The sequence below is a fragment of the Moschus berezovskii genome, chromosome 23 (genome assembly GCF_049115385.1).
Source record: "Moschus berezovskii isolate FMDL1 chromosome 23, NW_MosBer_1.0, whole genome shotgun sequence".
In the NCBI taxonomy this organism is placed as follows: domain Eukaryota; kingdom Metazoa; phylum Chordata; class Mammalia; order Artiodactyla; family Moschidae; genus Moschus; species Moschus berezovskii.
In genome coordinates this window covers 60,505,336-60,522,618 of record NC_142482.1, presented here as the reverse complement: position 1 = coordinate 60,522,618, position 17,283 = coordinate 60,505,336, and the positions used below count along the sequence as shown (strand labels likewise).

The following is a 17,283-nucleotide window of genomic DNA, read 5'->3' as shown; positions in this document are numbered from 1 at the left end:
TTAGGAGTCAAACGCGTCTGGAATTCCTCCTGACTCGGGTGTGGCACCTGACTCCCATTTTCTAAATCAGGAACCAGAGAGAGCTGGGTGGAGAGGGAGAGTCACAGACGCACACAAAATACAGACTTTCGGTTTGGCTGACACTATTTCTAGTAGGTACGAGGATCTCCTCAACACTGGCATAAGTGGTTTCAACTTGACGAGAATGTTTACGTAACTTTTTATAAAACACACCTGTCGGTAGAATGCTCCTTTTGTCCCCACGTCAAGAACCATCAGTCAGGTTCCCAAAGGGGCCCAGCCTGAATACTCAGAGACCGATGCCCCAGGACTTTCCTGGTGGTCCAGTGGCTAAGATCCACCTTCCCAATGCAGGGGGCCCGGTCAGAGAACTAGATCCTACATGTCACAGCGAAAGTAGAAGATCCAGCCTGCCACAGCTAGGACCCGGCTCAGTCAAATAAACAAAAGTTAGAAACCGACAACCTCTGAGGTGTGAGTACCAGCCTTGACCCCACTCAGGGCTCCGGTGCGACCTTCTTCAGCACAGCCTCGGGCTTGCTGGGCTGGACCCTCTCATGTTGAGGCGGAAGCCACTCTCCTACGGCCATTCAGTTTTAGTACTTAAGCCGCCGAAGCGAGCACTGTACCGCGGTTCAGATTTCACCTTGAAGCAGACAGTCACATCTCAGGCCCTGGTGCCCTGGGCTCCACCACTGGGTGTCGGGGTTGGCTGGGGACCCTTCTAGCATCTTCCCTGGGGCCTCGGCACTCCCCTTCCTCTCGCTCTGGAGCAGCTGAGGGTTGCGCAGAGAGGATTTGGTCCTGGCGCGGGGAGCTGCCTTGGCAGTCTGATCCTTTGCTGAAGGCCCTCATGGGCTGCCTGATAGCACTAGCCGCCCCAAACTTCTCGGCACCAGGCACTGGTTCCATAGAAGACAATCTTCCCATGGACCAGGGGGATGGTTTCAGGATGATTCAAGGGCATTACCTGTATTTTGCACTTTATTTCTATCACATCAGTTGCACCTCAGATCATCAGGCGTTGGACCCCAGAGATGGGGGACCCCTGTGTTAATCAACAGAAAGATTGAGAGAACAGCTTAAAAAGACCAGGGCCACCTCAGGGCTCCTGGAGGGACTGTGAACCCTCCCCTGAAGCAGATAACCCATCGAGGACCCCCCAAAACACCTCTCCTAGACCCACACCTCTTCTGACACCAGCGTGGTTTGGGTAAAATGAAGAAAATCAGTTGGGTTTATGCTTTGCTGTAAATGTTTGTTAGCAGTCTGGGAGTTGTGACAGTTATCACCGATTTCTATGCTTCTAGAAAGCTTTATTACTTTGGAGCCTTACAGCCTCCTGGAGTGAGAAGCCACCACACCAGATAAACGCAGTCTGGGGAGGGGCCACGACCCGCAATTCTTGCTCACACACAGTGTGCGGCTGTCACAGCAGCCGCCCTCAGCTGCCTGGGACTCGGGTACGCTTTGTTCCCGAAGGGTTTTCACATTCAGCCCCCACCTCTCAACCCCCAGTTTTGCTGGGGAGGAGGCGGGAAGACCACCCCAGGGCCTGTGAGGACAGGGATGTGGTCACGGGCCCTGCCGACAGTAGAGGTCAAGTCGCCGGCTTCTAGCGACTGCGTGTGTGGACAAGGCAGACATGGGCTGAATCTTTCCTACCCGGACGTGCAGCAGGTCCCCTCCCTGGAATCCAGCACACATCGGTGGGGTCAGCCGCCACACTGAAGCCCAGGACACTTACAAGAACCATGGCTCTTGGACATGACCGGTTTGCAGAGAGAAGCCTGTACCCAAGTGATTCAAGCCTGTACCCACGCTTCAAGCAAACAACGTGCATATGCGCGGCGTGCTGGGAGGTCTCACAGCTTCAAGGGGTAATTGTCACACAACCAGGTCCACGTTACTAGTGTACGCCTCGCTGTGTCCTGACACTTGTACACGGGGGGGGGGCGGCGCCGGCCCAGTCAAGAGCAAACGTCCCCGTCACCGTGAGGTTTCCCTGAGCCTCCTCGTAACCCGCCCTGCCCCCCACCCTACAGATTGGCCTTTTGTCACAGCTCAGCTGATTTGCAAGTACTCATCCTACCAGTTCTGGGCCCAGCAGGCAAACACGTTCTTTCTTTTCGGAGGCTGGGCCTGTCATAGTGCGTTTAAAATTCACATTATAATGGGCTTATCAGGATGTAACTCCATCATAAGTTAAAGAAGATCTGTATTAATAATATCCTTCATGTAGCTGTTCAGTCTAAGTTATGTCCGACCCTTTGAGACCGCATGGACTGCAACATACCAGGCTTCCCTGTCCTTCACTATCTCCCAGAATTTGTTCAAACTCATGCCCATTGACTCAATGATGCCATCCAACCTCTTATCCTCTGTCGTCCCCTTCTCCTCCTGCCTTCAATCTTTCCCAGCATCAGGGTCTTTTACAATGAGTTGGCTTTTCACATCAGGTGGCCAAAATATTGAAGTTTCAGCTTTAGCAACAGTCCTTCCAATGAATATTCAGGGCTGATTTCCTTTAGAATTGACTGGTTTGATCTCCTTGCAGTCCAAGGGACTCTCAAGATTCTTCTCTAGCACCACAATTCAAAATACTCTTCATAAATCAAACTTAATTATTTAGCAGGAAGCCAAGAGAGACCCACCCATTTCTGAAGAAATGACCAGAGATCAGAGATGTTTAGTTTCATCTAATTGAAGAAATGTTTATCTTGTTTTTCTATTGTCCAAGGTTGGAGTTTTTTTCTCCTGGTGTGTTGTCTCTAAACCCACGAGTCATTTTCACCACCAAGCTTCCTGGATTCTCAAGAGAGACAAAAGGATATATACACACACACACATTTATGGTACTGTTTTTATTTAGTTCCTGAGGAAATCCAACCAGTCCATCCTAAAGGAAATCAGTCCTGAATGTTCATTGGAAGGACTGATGCTGAAGCTAATACTTTGGCCACCTGATGTGAAGAACTGACTCATCAGAAGAGACCCTGATGCTGGGAAAGATTGAAGGTGGGAGAATAAGGGGACGACAGAGGATGGGATGGTTGGATGGCATCACCAACTGAATGGAGATGAGTTTGAGTAAGCTCCGGGAGGTGGTGATGGACAGGGAGGCCTGGCGGGCTGCGGTCCATGGGGTCACAAAGAGTCAGACACCACTGAGCGACTGAACTGAGGTCATGTCCGACCCCTATTATATAATTATCATATACTGTTTATTATATATTGTTTATTATGTATTATATTCATGATATATAATAGACAAATATTTGTATTATGTAATAAACATTATACATGACTATGTATTCACATATTTTACATTTATATATATATACATCTCACCTTTTGATTGTCTCTGGAGAATCCAGGAGTTTGGTGGTAAAAATGACTCATGAAAACACTTCAAACTTGGGCAACAGAAAAATAAGACAAACATTTCTTCAATTATAAGAGATGAAAATAAACATCTCAGGCCTCTGGTCACTTCTGCAGAAATGCGTGGGTCGCTCTCGGCTTCCTGCTAAATAGTTGAGTTTGATTTATGAAGATCCAGAGAGCAGTAACTGAGCACCCGGAGAATAAACCTTTTCCCTCTCATCGGGATTCTCAAGAACACGCTTGCAGTGGTCTTTCTGATCCCCAAGTCCTGGTAAATCCCACTGAAAGAATCTGAGTCCAATCTTAGCTCAGAGAGGGACGTCTATAGCTTGGCTTTTTTGGCTGGTTGCTGGGTTACCGATGCCCATGCTTCACACCTAAGAAGACTGCCTTGGTAACTTGTTTCTTTCCAGGAACCTTCTGACACTTGTTTCTTAAATATCTATAAGTCTGTTTTCCTATTGAAATAAATTCCTCCACTCAGCCTTTTAAAATCCCTTTTACACCAAATATTTAACTTTACATGGAAAATAGTTGAAAATGGTACTAACCAGCAGATACAGTTTGGAAAAACTAGTCAACTACAGATTATTCTGAAGAATTAGCAGCAATAAATCTTATTTCCAGTGTTAACTACATGTGTGTGCTCAGTCGTGTCTGACTCTTTGTGACCCCAAGGACCAGAGTCCACGTGGCTCCTCTGTCCATAGGATTTCCCAGGCAAGAAATCGGAGTGGGTTGCCATCTCCAACTCCAGGGGATCTTCTGAGTCTCCTGTGTTGGCAGGCAGGTTCTTTACCACTGCACCATCTGGAAAGACCCCAACAATAACTGGCACCTCTTAAGTTCCTTATTACAAGACTTCCTTTCTGACAGCAGGCATCCCTATAGATCAAAATGTGACTCACTGGAAAATACCTCCTGACTTCCTGCTTGGACCAGTGGTGAAGATCACGTTGAGGGAGAAAGACTGGTGCAGCTAGAGGCTTTGGGGTGCTGGACTATCAAGTTCAAAACAGCCCTGGAGGCTACTCTAGATCCTTTGCAATTCTACAGAAATTTTAGAATCAGCCTGTCAATTTACATACAGTCACAGAGTAGCCTGCTGGGGCTGTATTCAATCTATGGTGAATCTGTATTTTGGAATGACAGCTTAACAACATTGAGTCTTCTGCCCACGAACAAGGTATAAGACAGCACTGTTCACTTAGGTCTCTAATAGTTCTATGTCTAGGGCTTCCCTGGTGACTCAGTGGTGAAGAATCCGCCCGCTAGCAAAGGAGACATGGGTTCAGTCCCTGGGTGGGGAAGATCCGCTGAGAAGGAAATGGCTACCCACTCCAGTGTTCCTGCCTGGAGAATCCCATGGACAGAAGGGCCTGGTGGGCTACAGCCCATGGGGTCGCAACAACTGGTCTTTCACATTTTTGTCACTTAGTCCAAACTACCTTATTTTTTTATGCTATTGTAAATGTTTTTCATTTCCCTTTCCAACTGTTCATTGCTAACATATAGAAATATAATTGATTTTTCTTATTACTTTATATCCTGCAGCCTTGATACACTCATTAGTTCTATTATAAATTTCATTGAATTTTCTACATTGATGATAATGTCATCTGTGAAAAAGAAAACAACTTCATTTTTTCTTTCCAATTTGGATGTTCTTAATTCTGTTTCTTGAATCTCCAATATAACGATTAACAGAGACATCCCCGATTTCTCCGACACTGGGGGAAAGTATTCAGTCCTTCACAGTTAAATTTGATGTGAGCTGTAGGGTTTCCACAGGGGCCTTTTAATCAGATTGGGGAAAGTCTCTTTATTCCTAGTTTCCTGGATTTTTTATCAGAAGTAGTGTAAGTGAAAATGAAAAGTGTAAGTCGCTCAGTCATGTCCAACTCTTTGCAACAGTGGATTTTGTCAAATACCTTTCTAGTACTGATTGCAACGATTATGTGAATGTTTAATGAACCCTGCATTCCTGGGATAAACCCCGTGACCATGACATATTACATATTTTTATCATATCATAGGTTTTAATTCACTAAACTTTTGCTTCAAGTTTTTGCACCTATGTTCATAAAGAATATTTGTTTTATAGAAGGAAATGGCAACCCACTCCAGGGTTCTTGCCTGGAGAATCCCAGGGACGGGGGAGCCTGGTGGGCTGCTGTCTATGGGGTCACACAGAGTCGGACACGACTGAAGTGACTTAGCAGCAGCAGCTTTTTGTCTGGCCAGAATACCTAGGTAAGTTTGAAACCAGGGTAATGATGACCCCATAGAATGAGTGGTGGAATTTGTGCAGAACTCGTATTATTTCTTCAAACACTTGCTAAAACTCACCACTGAAGTCACAGGGATTATAGAAAGGTTTCACCTGTTTCTTCTTGGGTGAGCTCTGGTAATTTGTGTCTTTCAAGGAATTGATCGGTCTCACCTGTTATTAAATCAGTTCGAAGGTGTTCCCAGCACTCCCTATTAATATCTGTAGGCTCTTCAGTGACGTCGCCTCTCCCACTCCTTATATTGGCACCTGGTCTTTCCCCTCACTGATCTGGCTGGAGACTTACCAATTTTACTGATTTTCCCAGAGAACAAGCTTTTGGACCAATCTTTCTCTTTCACTTCATTGCTTGCCAGTTTGCCTTTACTATTCCTGTTCTTCTGCTTACTGTGGACTTTCTTTACTCTTGTTTCACTGCTTCTTAAAGTGGGAACTGAGGCCACTGATACGAAACCTCTTTTCCTTTCTAATACAGACATTTAAAGCTACAAGTTACCTTCTAACTACTGCTTTAGCAAGAACCCACAAATTCTAGCTTTTTTGAAAATTCATTTCAAATTACATTCTAATTTCTCTTTAGATTTGTTGACTTGTGAGTTATTTCACTGCCAAATATTTGGGGATATTGAAGGATCTTTCTTTATTGATTTCTAATTTAACTCCTTGTGGCCAAATTATTTAGCTTTTGAAAATTCTTAATTATTTTGCAGCTAACCGATACATTTTTAAAAATGGCTCTTGATAGGTATTCTGGAAATTTAAGTAGTTTTCAATGGGTCCTTATCAGTCATATTGCTGGGGAAAAAGTTCTTTCAACTTCTCCCTTTCTTTTTAAAAATTCTGGCCACTCTGTGTGCACGTGGGGTCTGAGTTCCCAGATCAGGGATGAAAGCTGCAGGCCCTGCACTGGAAGCGCAGCATCCTAATCACTGGACTGCCAGAGAAGCCCCATGTTTAAACAAAAACTGGAGTTGAGTTATGACGTCACGTTCATTTCAGTTATAAAGCACAGGGATTCAGTTTTACGTATGTGTGTGTATATATATATATGGTTCAGATGGTAAAGAACCTGCCTGCAATGCGGGAAACCTGGGTTCGGTCCCTGGGTTGGGAAGAGCCCTTGGAGAAGGGAAAGGCCACCCACTCCAGTATTCTTGCCTGGAGAATGCCATGGACAGAGGAGCCTGGCAGGCTGCAGTCCACGGGGTCGCAGAGTTGGACACAACTGAGCGACTAACACTTTCAGTTTCTTCATATATATATTATATATATGTGTTCTTTTCCAGATTCTCTTCCCTTATAAGTTATCGCAACTTGCTCTTTAACAATGTACAGTATCTAAACATCTCTCCTGACCCAGAAGCAGGAACCAGCTGGACTGAGGCCCAATCCTGAACCCACAAGCAGGGTGACTTCAGTGGCTTATGCTCCCTCAAGGGACTGATGTGAGACCTGGGCGAGGTAACACATGAACAGCGCTTAATGCAGGAACTGGCTCTGCTAAGTATGATGGAAGGACTGTGTTATTATTATGTGAGAAAGCTACAGTCACAGCGCACATCTTACCCAACGGTCCCAGAACGGGGACCTGGCCATCCTGGCCCAAAGCACCAGGCAGTCGCTCACACCCTGGGCTCACACAGACAAGGAGACACCAGCTACGACCTTCTGCTGGACAGCAAGCCCGGCTGAGCGCAGAAGGGCCCAAGTCCAGAGCAGATGCTGGCGGGCACTGACCTGAGAAACCTCATCCAAGTCTGAGGGAACACGGTCCTCATGCCAGCACAAAACATGACAAACAAACACCAACGAACGTGAGTTTAAATTCCGTGCTTATTATGGTGGACAGTCGTCATTTGCCCCCACGGCCATCTGAAGCCAGTAGTCCTGATTATTAAAGATCACGAAGTTGTATAAATGTTCTCCTCCTTTCTGAAAACCGTGTTCACTTTCTCTCCAGGAAACAGGGCTGTCTGCGAAGCCTTGAACGGACAGCGTCACCCACGGGGCCAACTTTGGTTCATCAAAGTAGCGACTGAAAAAGATAGACACTTCTTAACAGGGAGACGTAGGGATGGTCACATTTATCTTCTTTTTTACTTATTCAAGATAAGTGGTATTTCTGATGCTCCTATGAAGCTTCCACCTAAGCTTTTACTCATAAAAATCAGAAGACAGAAATTTACCTCCTGGTGCTATGCTGTGAATTCAGTAAAGGTTCATCACTATGCAATGCACAGGACAAATTTCAGCGGTTCCTACCCTTACTGCGGAAGAGCATATATGATTCAAAGAACAAAAAAAAATCTCCACAAACTGTGTTAAGAACCCTTTCCCCCCTTTAAGAGTCCTGCTTTCAAGGGTTCTGTGGACTGAAACACTGTAGAGTATCAGGTTTCTCTTTTAAAATTCATCAAATTTTTGAAACTTCTTATTGAGGAAAATCAAAGCACAAAGCAATAAATGTGAAAAAGGGATGTTGGATTTAAAAAGGAAAAGCCTCAACAGTTACATCTTTGACATTTTCCAAGTGACAACTCAGAAGGCACCAGGCTCACTCTAGAGTCTTCTCAGTATGGGATGGGCTGGCCTGACGCCCCCAGAATGGAAACTCAGTACCGCTTTACACTACACAGCCCGGGGCATGTCACTGGTGTCCAGGGACTCACGGATGTTAGGGCTAGGCTGGATCTTAGACACGACATGGATTCAGAGGTGGTCAACTCCTTTTCCCACCCACTTCAAAAAGTGAAGCATTTTGCAGAACTCCAACACGTAAAACAGATCAGCATGTGTTCTGTGGAGCTCCGCTGTTTCCTTAAGTGATCCTGTAACTCTGACTGTGCTGAAACGGTCTGGGCGAGGCAGGGCAAGAAGAGCAAGCAGTCCGTGCTCAAGAAGCACAGTTCAGCTCTTCTCCTTCCGAAAGGTCAAGATGCGGCAACCTCACCAAGGTTAACTAATTACATCGCGCACGGTGATGCCCTCACTGCATGGGAACCCAAGCAAGGGGGGGAAAGGACGTGTGCGCCAGAGGGCTGGGGGACCTGCATCGCCAGCGCCGCCCCCAGAACGCAGACAAGACAGAAGGAGCAACAGCAGGCGTCCTCACCACAGCCGCTCCAGCAGGACACAAATCCTCTCCGGGAGGATGAAACCCGTAATGCTGCACAAGGATGCCTGGGCCACCACCGCGCTCGGCTGCGGACAGCAGTAGGTTGACACGAAATTATAAGGCTCATTATTTCTGTAAAGAAAAAAAGAAAGAAGGCGCCTTTATATCCATCACTTCCGGAGTGCTGAACCCGTTAGAAGCGAAGCCAGCCCCAGCCCGCCAGACCCGGGAGCCCCCTCGTACACACAGGCCTGCGTGACCGAAGACGGCGCCCAGCCAGTCGAAGAGCTCGCGGGCGCTGCAGGCCGCCTCCGGCTCGCCCCCGAGCAGGCCGCTCCGCAGCACGGGGCACCGCAGGTCCGGCGTCGTGCTCAGCGCTATTTTTGGCTGATGCTCCTGAATCCCGTAACCGGAAAAGTATGACATCATCATGGATCCTTCTGCACCTTCAGACACACCAAATAAGGCCGCTTGAAGAGTGTGAACCCGCTCAGCGAGTCCCCGAGCCCACCCCGTTCCCGCCTGAGGGTTTCGGGAAGCAGGGAGGGTGAAGTCAGACCAGGGGACGCTGTACAGAGCTTTATTCAAAGTAAAACCATTTAAGCTGCTTCCAGCTCCTAGAGCCAAAGTTATGTCAACATCCGTCTTCCTGGAAAATCCAAACGCTTTCAGATTCAACCCACACTAGTCTCATCATCTGCTCCACTAAGCAACTTTCAAGCTAGTACATAAAACCCAAAGTATTGCTTATGCTTCAGGAAAATTAGTGAACTCTACACACACAGAGAAAGGAGCGTATCTGCACACTCTTGAAAAAGGAAACAGAAGAGGAGCTGAATGGCAGAACTTCAGTCCAGCTTGTCTTCGAAACCCAGTAAGATCCAGTGGGTCCTGAAGGATTTTCCGGTGGCCTTGGAAGACGGAAACAGTGACCCCCCTGGAGCATGGGGCAGGCTTGCCAACAGTCCAGCGTATTAGAAAGAATACCTCCCTCCCGCCTCCCTCCCTCCAGGGCAGAGATCAGGAGGCTCACTGCCCAGGATAAAAGGTCTGCAGTCCTGAGGCTCCAGGCTGCCCTTCTGGACAGCTGCCCCCTGCCTGCACCAGTGTCAGCGGCCCGAGTGGCCCTGTGCAGGAACCAGGACCCGGTGAACCGGTGCAAACGCTGACGCTCTGGCCGCTGCAACTGCTGGGAGTAATTCGGTCCCCTGCTTCTGACCCAGGGGTCGCGTGTCTCCTGCCAGTGCCCGAGAGACGGCGCAGGCTAACTTCATAGCTTGCAAGTAGGGCAAAAACCTCAGACCTTTCACAGGTTTCAACAAGCCCCTAAAATACCTAGGCATCTTAGAACACAGAGCTCTCCAGAACCCAACACAAAGGAGGCCTTCCATAGACTCCAGGCCACTGAGATGCCAGCCTCTCGGCCCTGAGGCCACCCCCACACAGAAGCTGCACCGAGGGACCCAGGGTTCACGCAGCAACCCTGCCGGACCCAGGGACCATGACCTTCCCGGGAAGAGCAGGCAGAAGGCCTACTTCCAAAGTGGACCCAGGGCTGCTCCGCTGCGAGAGTGAGCCACAGCACTGGTGTGGGCCAAAGATGACACTTCGCAAAGGAGTGAGGGACGTGGTGGTTGTAAACAGATCAGAATGTACGGTGAACAACGTACTGTTCCAATCAAGTAGAAGTTACAACAAATTTAATCTGACGTTTAACGACACGCCTGATTATGACCCTGCAATGACGAAGAAGCACACTGTGGACATCACTAGGACTGTCATTTTAAAACATTCCAGCCAAGGCTGCTGAGCTGAGCTGGAGGGAGGAAGGAGAGAAACGGGAAAGGTCAGCTGCTGTGAGACCATCCTCGAGAGCTCTGGACAGACATGTAACCCGGGGAGACGGAGGCAGACGGCTGGACCGATCCTGAACTACGTGGATGCCAGAGGGACCGAGCGGGTTCCTTAACCAAGCTTACAGGCTCCCTGCTGTCCCAAAGCAAAGTGTCCCTGCCAAACCTTCGGTTAGGTCAAAAGGGCACAAAGCGAAGAAGCAATCACCTTAAGACACAGCTTGCTAACAGGTGCGTGAAACACATCAAGATAAAGCACAGATGCTCACAGACCCAGTTCAAAGCTCTGACAGCATGAGGATAAGATGCTGAGTGCAGTTCTGGGGGAGGGAGCCTGAGGGTGCCCTCTCGCTCCCGCGGTGCCCACCACCTCCATGGAGGCTCGCTGCAAGACATATGCTGAACACTACTTTCAATTTCTTTGGTAAAACTTAAGTAACATAAGGGTTTCCCTGCTGGCTCATAAAGAATCTTCAATGAGGGAGGCTCAGGTTCAATCCCTGGGTCAGCAAGATCCCCTGGAGAAGGGAATGGCTACCCACTCCAGGATTCTGGCCTGGAGAATCCCATGGAAAGAGGAGCCTGGCGGGCTGTGGTCTGTGGGTGGCAAGGAAGAGGCAGCAGACACCCGCATCCATGTGGGTACGCACCATCCCTCACCAGGAGGCGGAACCACAGACCATCCTCACTACGCCCCTGTAGCTGACAACGCGATGTCAACGCCACTGTATCGTTATTACACAATTTATGTTTCATACCTGTTTGATGCCACGCCAAGAGAAAGTCAAACTTCAACGGCTTCTTTTCTCTGAAGGCCCAAGATACTCTTTTATACTTCTTGGAGTCCAGGTTAGAGGATAAATCCATCAGATCAATGGAAACAACTTTAAAAAATGGAGAGGAATAAACAGTTCATTCACACACACACAGACCGCACTATGCAACACTTGCTGGGTTAAAAACATCAGGAGTTTTGGAAAATTCATGGACGAAAACAGTCACCTTGTCCTCCGTGCCCTCCCTCTGGGAAACCAAATCAAAACTCTGCTTTTGATGGGCACTTCAGGAATTGCGCTAATCACAACAAGTGTTCAAAATTCACACTGTTCCCAGTCAAAGACCAAGGGCAGAGATGTACGCTCATCAAGCCGCGCAGGTGGCAGCTGTGACTACCGACGTTCAAGCAGACGGTCAGCACAGCTCCATCTCCTCAGTCATGGGTGATTTCCACTAGGAATCATAACACTTGGGAAAATTAAAGGAAATTCTTTACTAAGACCAGGTTGAGTGGAGCAGACAGAGCTTTGTATATGTAGGCTGGGTAAACAAGGCCTACTGCACAGCACAGGGAGCTACAGTCAACAGCCTGTGACAGACCATCGGGGAGAAGCATAGAAAACCAGCGCACACACATGGACGACCGAGCCGCTCTGCTGTGCAGCAGCAGCTAACACAGCACGGCACAGCAGCCACACTGCAGTGCAAAGTTTAAAGAAACAGCAAGCTGGGTGCATTACTTCGAACCTGCGACCCGAAACACAGGCCTCTAACAGACCAGGTCCACATCTTCAACCTTTATGAGATGCGGTTCTAAAGTCACCTGCTGCACAGCAGGATCTCACCCTCTCTGATAAGGAGTTTTACAGACCGGACAAAGCCACACTGCTTCTACACAGGGAGCAGAAGCAGTTCAAATGCGTAAGTTTGAACTGCCACTGAAGACCACTGCCTTTCGTTACAGATTGATGGAGAGAGCACAAGACTTACTGAATCTCATGGTTTTCCTGCCAGAATACTGAGACGGACGGCCCTGAAGCCCGGTTTCTTCGTAAGTGTCTTTATCCAGGGATAGAATTAACTTCCCTGTAAATCAAATAATAATTCCCACAAAGAGACATTAAACACATGGGTTCTCATGTATTTGGTGTTAAAAAATAGAATAAAAATATAATGTGTTCTTTAAGAGAAAGCAAGGCAAATTGAGCAGTTAAATACCAGTGCACATAAAGATCTTTTTATAATACAAGTGTCCTACTTATCCATATGTATCTTACTTATAAACAAGAGTATTATTTATAATTACATGTACAAAGACATTATTTATTACAGCGAAACTAGAAATTTCTAACTTTTTATTAAAGAAAGAATAAACAAATTATGGCACACTCTTTCGGGATATTTTCAAGACATTAAAAATAGTAAATTAAAACTGTATGCACTGATATGCAAAGATGTCTGGGATATAGAGCTTGGGGAAAAAAGATAATTGAGAAACAACAGAGCGTGACATAATATATGGTTGTTTTTTTTTTTTTTAAAAAAAGAACAACCTGTACGTGTGATTTTAAATTCATAGAATGTGCCTAGAAGAATAATCACCTACCTGCTAATAAGACTGCCTGCTAAGAATGGGAATGAGTTTGAGGGGAGCTGGATGAAAGGGTGGACCGTCACTTTACTCACACCTGCAAGATTTGACTTTTTCTTTTTTTACAGTATGCATTTCCTTAAGAATGAAGGAAAAATGAGTGTGCTTACCATTTGGCAGCAGGGCGACAGTATTATCCTCATCAATATTTGTGTTGTATGTCAGCGCATAGCACGAACCTGAAAGACAGCCCAGAGGAGAAATTAAGGAAAAAAAAAAATCACACCTGCAAAAAGTTAGTGGATTAGTTTGACATGATAACCAATCTTCTGGGTTATGGGTCTCACTCATTCAATAACCCTAAACCGGCCAAAGTGAAGGTGGAGGACACGCACGGCCAGGCCCAGCTCGTCCACGGCCCCACCCAGGGCCTGTCTGTGCAAGCCGACTAGCACCGCACAGCAAACGCGTGCAGCTCTGCGGACACTGCAGAGAGGCCCAGAGTGGAAGAGCAGGGGAGGCACACACCAGCGAGGCCGAGTTCCGGGTGGAGACTCACACCTGCCAAGCCTCGTGTGAAGTCGAGAGCTGCTCGATCTCCCTAAGCCTCAATCTCCTCACCTGTAAAAAGGGGGCTGCAGGCCCATTTCACAGTGTTTCTACTGGGGTGACATCGAGTCACCCATGTAAAAGTGCCTGCCGTGCCCCGCGCCCGCATCATTAGCAATCAGAGTGTCAGCCTTTTGGCTGCACCATGTAGTTTGTGTCATCCTATTCCCCGACCAAGGACTGAATCCAGCCCCTGGGCAGTGAAAGCCTGGAGTCCTAACCACTGGACCGCCAGGGAGCTCCTCAGCATCCAGTTTAAAAACAACGAAAGGAATCAGGTCCATGAGACCGACAGCAAGAGGCCAGTGGCTCTTGTGCAGTGACGCCTGCAGTGAGCGCGGATCCTTAAAGACACTGGAATGGTTCAAACAAGTGGTTCCCAGGAAGTAACTGGAACAAGCCAGTCACCCCAGCAGACACAGATGGGACTGAGGGCCGCAGGGTCCAAGCGGAAGAGGCTGGGACCCCGTCAGCACGTGGCAGTGCAGACGGCAGTGCGGCCGCAGCAGACCAACGTGCTGAGACGGCTGTTGTGGGCACTGCACGGAGCACAGTGGTCCGTGTAGCCACGCCCGACGGCAGCGCATCTCAACACAGGGCCGGAGAGCCGTTCCTCTCCACGAGCCTTGTGTGACAAGACCCCCATGGACGCGTGTGGACCCGTGGGGTCAGAAACCAAACCCGAGGCTGCACAGAGGAGGCTGAGCTGCTGAGGGGCGGACGGTGGGCTGCACACGCCTGACCTCGCAGATGCTCCATCGGTCCGAATCGAACAAGGCAGGAGCCCTGGAATCGCGATCCCACCACGCTCACAGACATGACACTGTCTTTCTTACCTTTCTTGACAAAAGTATTGATGAATTCGTGTGTGATTAACTCATAAAGAGGTAAATCCTTCACACAGTAATAGGGTCCGAATTCCATGACCAGATCTTTCAGTTCTTTTGATAGTATCCCACATTCAGGAATCAGAAATGAAACCTATTGGAATATACAATATAAAAAACTTATGCATTAATAATAGAAATGCGGTTGACTTACAGTATTATACTCATTTCATGTGTATAGCATGTGACTCAGTATTTTTGCAGATTATACTCCGTTATAGGTTTAAACAAGCTTTATTTTCATGCAGATCAACACCCAGGATTTAGTGATGATACAACACAACTAAGGCTACTAACCATTCCTCCATAACTTTCAACAAAACTCTGAAATTGATTTACTAATCTCAGGAAAAGAGAAATCCAACAATTCAAGTTTTCCATTTCTGAATTCAAGTGCACAGTATAGGAAAATTGAATGAAAAAAATAATTTTAATGGGAAACCCTTACTTGCATTTTATCTTTTGAAAATAAGCAATATATTTGATGTCACTACATTAATCAATTTTTAGGGGAATAGAGTACAAATGACGGTTTCCCTGGTGTCTCAGTGGTAAAGCATCTGCCTGCCAATGCAAGAGACGTGGGTTCGATCCTCGGGTCAGGAAGATCCCCTGGAAAAGGAAATGGCAACCCACTCCAGTATTCTTGCCCGGGAAATCCCATGGACAGAGGAGCTTGGTGGGTTACAGTCCGCGGGGCTGCAAAAAGTCAGACATGAGTTAGGGACTCAATAACAAGTACAAGTGAATATCCCCAGATCTGTGTACCCAGGTACCAGGCTGGAATCAGAGGAACTGTCCGTCAGGGCATAAGGAATTTAGGGACACTGGTTATTAAGAGGCCGCATGGAAGCAGAAGTCAGCTGGGTGTTCCCAGTGTCTTGACAGAAAAGCTCTGCACGTAGGACGGGGCGGACACGGTGCACCTCCCAGACGGAGGTCTGTGATGAGCTCGCCATCCAAAGCAGAGACGTGAGACGTTCAGCCCGACAGGTTTCAAGCGGTGCCCAGCTGCTCCACACCTTGAAAAACGCCACTCTCCCAAAGCAAGGACACTAACCAGGGTCGCCACTTATGTCTGAGACACTGGCCAGTGAGGCCTGAGTTGAGATTAGGCTTATCAACTGAAAAGTGTGAGAGGCTTCATGCACTTCCATTTTAAGGTCTAGTCTGGAGTCCTCCCCACTTGCATGGGTCAGTGAAGCCTTCCCAACAGACACTGCCCGGAGTCAGGGGGTGTTTCCTGCTCTTGAAGGAGGAAACAGAGCTGGACTCCATCTTAGGCCAGGCTGTGAACATTAGGCTACACGCATGGTCACCCTCCCAATGGACTCTGAACTTTGTGCCCGATGTCTATAGAAGTGGCATATCAATGGGAAACCAGACCCCCCTGGATAAAAGAGCCTCAGGACTTGGACTGTCTGTTGCCTAAAAGAATATGCTAATTATCTCTGGAACAGAACAAAGTCATCAATTCCATTACTTTTATTGGGATATGACCACAGGCCTATTGATAAATGTCTACTGTTTAACTACCTAGTCTCGTGACACAGGAATCATGGGTTAACTTTGATCGTATCTCTCTTACCTTGTCCAGACTAGTTTCAGGGAATTTGGGGAGATGGGTTTGAGCAAGTACACTTAGGGTATATAAGGTTTTCACAAAAACTGGTCGGGGCCCTCAGCTAAGAGGAGACTCTGCCTTGGGCCCGCGGGTGTAATAAACTGCACTCCGCCATCTGCATTGTCCTTCTGAGTGAGTGTGTTTCCCAGAACGCCTGGCTGCAACACTCTCAGCAGGTCCGTTAACTAACCCCACTGACGCCTCAGCCGCCACAGGCGCCAAAAGGGCCCCGGGGCGGGAACATCGCTGTGAGCACGGCCGCCAAGGCGAATTTCTGCCAAAAGCTGCCCAAATGCCGCCTGGCGCTCTGGATGGACGAGGCGGAGAGCAGCGGTCAGAAGAAAAAGCTTTTCAGGGATCAAACTAGCGCCCGTAAGCTGTTCCAGAAGCGCAAGCAGCTCCCGGGCGGGAATGGGCTCCCGCTGCTGAGAGGCGCGCATGCGCAGGAAGCCAGCGGCGCGGAAGGAGGGGCCCGGCCCCGCCACGCCCCGCCCTCGGGACGCAGCACGCCTGGGGCGGGGCCAGGCCACAGTAAGAGACCAGAGGCCCCGTGAACCCTGCCCCGCCCCCGCACCGGTGCACCCTGGGACTTGTGGTCCTGAAGCGAGCCGACACACGAGCCTGGAGCCACGAAGAGACTACAGCTCCCAGCATGCCGAGCGAGGGCCCCGCCCCTCCGCGCGACGAGGGCGGGCCCCGGAGCAGAGCCCGGCTCTCCCCCAGGCTCCCGCGCCCGCGGGAGGGAGGGTGCGCGATCCGCGGACCCAGGGCCAGTACTCACTCTGTAATTGTAATAGTGTGTCTCCACGAGATGCCGGTGGCGAGACTTGTCATGGCCGAAGTTGGACTTCTCGCAGACCAGCAGGTGCCGGGGCACCTCGCGCAGCCGGCGCAGCGTGGCCATGCTCTCCGCGCGCAGACCCTGCCGGCACGGCTCGCCCCGCCCCACCCCTCCCTCGCCGCGCGGGCGTGCGCAGTGCTGGCAGGGCGCACGTGCGGAGGCGGCCCGGGTAGGGGCGGGGCTAGCGCTGGGGGCGGGGCTAGGCCTCCGGAATCCCAGCCGAAGCTCTCTGATGAGTACTGGAAAGGTGCACTGCCCAGAATGAATTCTCTGGCCAGACTCCCTCCT

General features: G+C 48.8%; 1 protein-coding gene across 1 annotated transcript; it reads right to left on the bottom strand.

Moving 5' to 3' along the window:
- Positions 1-2,896: 2,896 nt before the first annotated feature.
- Positions 2,897-17,110, bottom strand: RPP40 (ribonuclease P/MRP subunit p40). Its single transcript, XM_055406800.2, has 8 exons — positions 16,936-17,110; positions 14,480-14,624; positions 13,205-13,273; positions 12,434-12,529; positions 11,425-11,550; positions 9,061-9,259; positions 8,811-8,945; positions 2,897-7,733 (listed from the first exon to the last, which is right to left on the bottom strand). Exons 1-8 carry the CDS (start codon positions 17,056-17,058, stop codon positions 7,535-7,537), a joined length of 1,092 nt encoding a protein of 363 aa, XP_055262775.2. The 5' UTR covers positions 17,059-17,110; the 3' UTR covers positions 2,897-7,534.
- Positions 17,111-17,283: the final 173 nt, after the last annotated feature.